General features: G+C 44.2%; 2 protein-coding genes across 2 annotated transcripts in view; both read right to left on the reverse strand.

Moving 5' to 3' along the window:
- The window catches only part of LOC100814708 (leukotriene A-4 hydrolase-like), a 2,011-nt gene extending 1,107 nt beyond the window's left edge, over window positions 1-904 (reverse strand). Inside the window, 4 exon segments of the mRNA XM_014773253.1 lie at window positions 4-79; window positions 82-458; window positions 534-682; window positions 743-904. Coding sequence (XP_014628739.1) covers window positions 4-79; window positions 82-458; window positions 534-682; window positions 743-904 — 764 coding nt within the window.
- Window positions 905-1,384: 480 nt separating this feature from the next.
- On the reverse strand, window positions 1,385-2,261 carry LOC100814173 (39S ribosomal protein L13, mitochondrial). The gene is made up of 3 exons (XM_003556977.1): window positions 2,238-2,261; window positions 2,052-2,175; window positions 1,385-1,773 (listed from the first exon to the last, which is right to left on the reverse strand). The coding sequence occupies exons 1-3, from the start codon at window positions 2,259-2,261 to the stop codon at window positions 1,385-1,387; spliced, it is 537 nt and encodes a 178-aa protein (XP_003557025.1).
- Between the last annotated feature and the right edge of the window lie 2,050 nt (window positions 2,262-4,311).

The following is a 4,311-nucleotide window of genomic DNA, read 5'->3' on the forward strand; positions in this document are numbered from 1 at the left end:
AACAAATCGTATTGTTTCCACACATATGGACCACACAGGTCGGAGGCTGTCTTTAGCATTGTGGTTGTCTCGGAAAATCTTCGGCGCAGGCATCAACAATAGCCTCTTCAGCCCAAACATTTGAATTGGGGCCCAAGGGGCGTGACACAAGTTTTCCAATGGCAATGGCCAATAGATAAGCTGGTATGGGCACCTCCTGCTTGAAGCTAGTCTGGCCCTCCTGTTTTTTGTCGATAATGGCGCTCATCAGAGCCGTCAGCTCCTTCGGATGCTGAATCACGGCGTCATAGGTGAACTTTACGGATGGCGTGTCTTGGCAGGGCACCACAGAGCGTGCGTGAATGGCTTGGCATTGTGAAAACATGTACGGATGTTGCTTTCCCAGCGTCTGCTCGGGCGTCAACCACTGCAGGCCACTCGCATTGTTGGCAGTCTCGTAATCGATGCGAACGTTCAAGCTACAACCGAGATATGGTAACGGCATTATTTATTGGCCCAATAAAGATTAGCGCACTACTCATATATATACTCACTTGCCCTTAGCAGTGCCGGCTGGCAACTCCAGCGTCAGCTTTTGTCCAATATCAGACACCGGATCGCTGATGAAGTAATTGATAGGCAACTCGGAGCCATCGGCTAGCAACGTGGCGTTCGTCACATTGATGTCGCGTACATCGAGCAGCTGGAAAGGGAAAATATATTTAAAACAGAAATGGTAGAAAGACATATCTTTGTCACTTACAATCTTGTCCAGATTGGTGGACAGCACATTGAAGCGGTGCAAGACGCTGCCACGCAACTTTGTTGCCGCAAAGTCCACTGTCCAGTTCAGCGCACTGTGCTCGGTGGTAATCAGGTCTGGCTCAGAATAGGAGCTCGGATCCACTGTACCCAGACGACCCATATTGCGTCTTTGAAGCTTATAAATTGGCTGAGTTAGCAAAAGTTGTGCCTGTGTCGTGCCCAAGGCGCGTTTGAATACTGCAAACGAAAGAGAGATCCCGTTAATCTCATTGAAGTGCAATAAATAAAAAGTGCGATTAAGCTTATCACAGCTCGATTTATCATGCAACGTATTTGATAAGACAACCACAAACACGTACATGTATGTATGTGTCCCAAAGGTTTCTAAGCTTACCTTTTATTAATTTAATTGTACAATATGATCACACGCCAAAGCTATTTCTTTGTGGGCGTTGCGTCTCTGTGAGAGCATAAATTGCAAATCACTATCGACTTCGACTGTAGCCGGCAAAGTGACAACTTCAATTCACAGTCTGGCAGCATCACAGCTGTTGTCGGCGGCATTGCCAACACACAAAACGAACGATGGTCATTTTTTAAACGTATTTATTTACTACAATTAACAAAAATGCGACCGCAATTAACGCAAGATGTAGTCCTTTGGATAATCCATAATCGTGGGGAAGTTCTCCAGTGTCTCTTTATCAATATGATCGAGACGCTGAGGCACAGTACGCGGCGTGCGTATTTGGTTCGTAACATTCGCTAGTATATCCTTTGGAACTTGATCATCCGCATATAGATGCAGGCGCTGCATTGTGTGACGGCGCTGCAGATTGCCTTTCATCGAGTTGTAAACGGCCTTCTTCATGACCAATGTGGGATCCTTCGAGTGCAGCTCCCAGGCCAGAGTCCACGAAGCACCACCAGGATATCCAGTGTGATGGAAGTAGACACGCTTGACCCACTCATCACCGGGTAGCGCAATCTCCCTTGTGTTGATCAGTACCACATGGTCGCCACAATCATCTGCAAAGACGTATTTAAGTTTATGACTTGATTGAAGCTCACAATTTGCTTAGGCGGTAACCTAGAAAAACAGAGCGCATCAAAGATATTGAAGCTATACAGTGCTGTTCATAATTACCATTTCATAGGGAAACAAGGAGGGCAAATAAATGTTTTTTTCTGCTTGCATACCCACAACAACAAATCGCGCACATGTGACGTAATGAGGAGACCGCTTGTCGGCACACATTTTTAACTTAAAAGTATAGCAACTTAACTCTATTTTGTAGTTAACTTACTCATTGGATGGTATATGGGCTTGTGCAGTCCCATTAGATGTGTTTTGATGAGCTTAGCTGACTCAAAAGGATTTTGCCAGGTACAATCATAAATGTGCCAAGTACGAGCAAAAGTGGCCCATTGCTAAAAATACGAATTTCAACAGTTACTACTTCATTTCTTTTATTTTATGATTATTTTATTACCTGAACACGCTTTGCTATCGACATTGCGTCTTAATTTTAATTGAATAGTAGCTATTTCAACAAAAATAAAATTATTTTCCACTCCGGCGGCACAATTATTTTGACGCTTTGCTTCTTTCCATGTGACAGCTGTGCTAGAGATGGGAAAACGTATCGATGATTATGGTGGCAGTGCTACCAATTTAGATGTTTTCCCACCACTTTGGGATTTTAAAACGCCGATTCCGGTAACAATTGGTGGCATTGCAATTGGAAATTCAGTAACTGAACTTCAGTTGGCTTTTTAAGACACAGCACAGTTACATGCCCAACTGCGTTTACTTTACCATCTGTTTATTATCGTGTCATATTATTTTCCTTGAATTTATTCGATCGGGATTTTGTAGAGCAGTTATTGCAATGGAATGTCTTAGAAAGTTGTTTGTATCATACGTTTCATATCTTACATATGACTTAGAATTTGGGGAAGAAGGAATCCTCCTGACTTCTCTGGAAAAGTCTATTTAATGCAATTTTTGTTGTCATGTTTCTAGATCGCATATACAACTTGCTTAGCATATTTGAAATACAAAAACTGGCAGCCCATCTCACTGAAGAGTGATGTCCCAGCATCCAGCTTTGGCATGCGTAGCCCGCGACGCTATTTTTTTAAAAAGTCCCTTCACTAAGCAATTTGATCCCCACAATTTAATACACAATTAAGGATCCTACAGGTGGATGGAGCTATTCCAGTCAGCAGAAAGCTGAAATCTTTGCAAACAGCCTAGAGGAAAGATTTAAGCCTTTTGACTTTACATCAGCAGATAGGCGAAGGGTAGTCGAGCTTAGGCTGGAGATGCCATTCCAAATGGCCTTGCCTGCAAGCCCAGTTACACTGCAAGAAGTGGTACAGCAGATAAAAAATCTAAAGGTCAAAAAAGCGCCTGGAGAAGACCTTTTAGACAACAGGACGCTGAAACTGCTCCCCACAAGGGCTCTGCTGTATATTGTTTTGCTCATGAATAACATACTCAGGCTGAGGCACTTTCCAAACTGCTGGAAAATGGCGCTAATTACGATGATTCCAAAGCCAGAGAAACAGCATACTGAAGTAGATGGATATAGGCCGATTAGTCTGCTACCTGCCCTCGGGAAGATGATGGAACGCGTGATTCTGGACCGGATTCTCCAGCTCGAAGCCGTGACGCGCAGAATTCCAAAATGGCAATTTGGATTTCGAAGAAGTCACGGAACACCGGAACAGCTCCACCGTGTGGTCAACTTCGCCCTGGAAGCCATGGAGCAAAAGATGTACTCAGTGGCTGTGTTTATGGATATTAAACAAGCTTTTGATAGAGTGTGGCATGATGGTCTCCTCTGCAAATTGAAAGGCATGCTAACTCCTCAATTGTTTCAACTCATCGAAAGCTTTCTAAGGGACAGAAGCTTCAGAGTTGCTGTTGATGGAGTGAAATCCACGAGGCGCTCAATTTGTGCAGGAGTGCCCCAAGGCAGTGTTCTCGGTCCTACCCTGTATACATTATTTACTGCTGATATGCCTGCACCGCAAGAGATCCTTGGAGTAGACGAGGATGACGCACTAATAGCTACTTACGCAGACGACACTGTGGTGCTTACCAGATGCAGAGATATCGATGTAGCTTCGGAAGCCTTACAGCAGTATGTAAGTAGTTTCGAGAAGTGGGCTCTGAATTGGAACATTGGTATCAACGCCAGCAAGTGTGCGAATGTCACATTTACAACAAGGCCGTCGTCATGCGGAGATATCACAATGTTGGGGTCCACGCTCAGTCATACAAATTCGCACAAATATCTTGGTGTCATTCTGGACAGAAGACTCAACTTCAGCAAGCATACAACAATGGTCAAGCGATCGGTCATGGCAAAAGCCGGAAAGATGGCATGGCTGCTTGCACCCTGCAACAAGCTGTCTCTGCACAGTAAGGTGACAGTATACAAGTCCATATTAAGTCCAATATGGAAGTATGCGCTACCAATTTATGAATCGCCGCTGCATCGAACCTAAATAAATAAGAGTGCGCAGGACCAGTAATGCGAAAAAAATCGTGGAGAG

This window comes from Glycine max, unplaced genomic scaffold, assembly GCF_000004515.6.
Source record: "Glycine max cultivar Williams 82 unplaced genomic scaffold, Glycine_max_v4.0 scaffold_234, whole genome shotgun sequence".
Lineage (NCBI taxonomy): Eukaryota > Viridiplantae > Streptophyta > Magnoliopsida > Fabales > Fabaceae > Glycine > Glycine max.

Bases quoted from the DNA above. Each gene is read 5' to 3' on its own strand.
- LOC100814173 (XM_003556977.1), bottom strand. From the start codon at position 2,261: ATGTCGATAGCAAAGCGTGTTCAG. The intron at 2,176-2,237 runs GTAATAAAATAA...TCGTATTTTTAG, and splicing joins CGATAGCAAAGCGTGTTCAG to CAATGGGCCACTTTTGCTCG. The intron at 1,774-2,051 runs GTAAGTTAACTA...ACGTCTTTGCAG, and splicing joins GCCCATATACCATCCAATGA to ATGATTGTGGCGACCATGTG.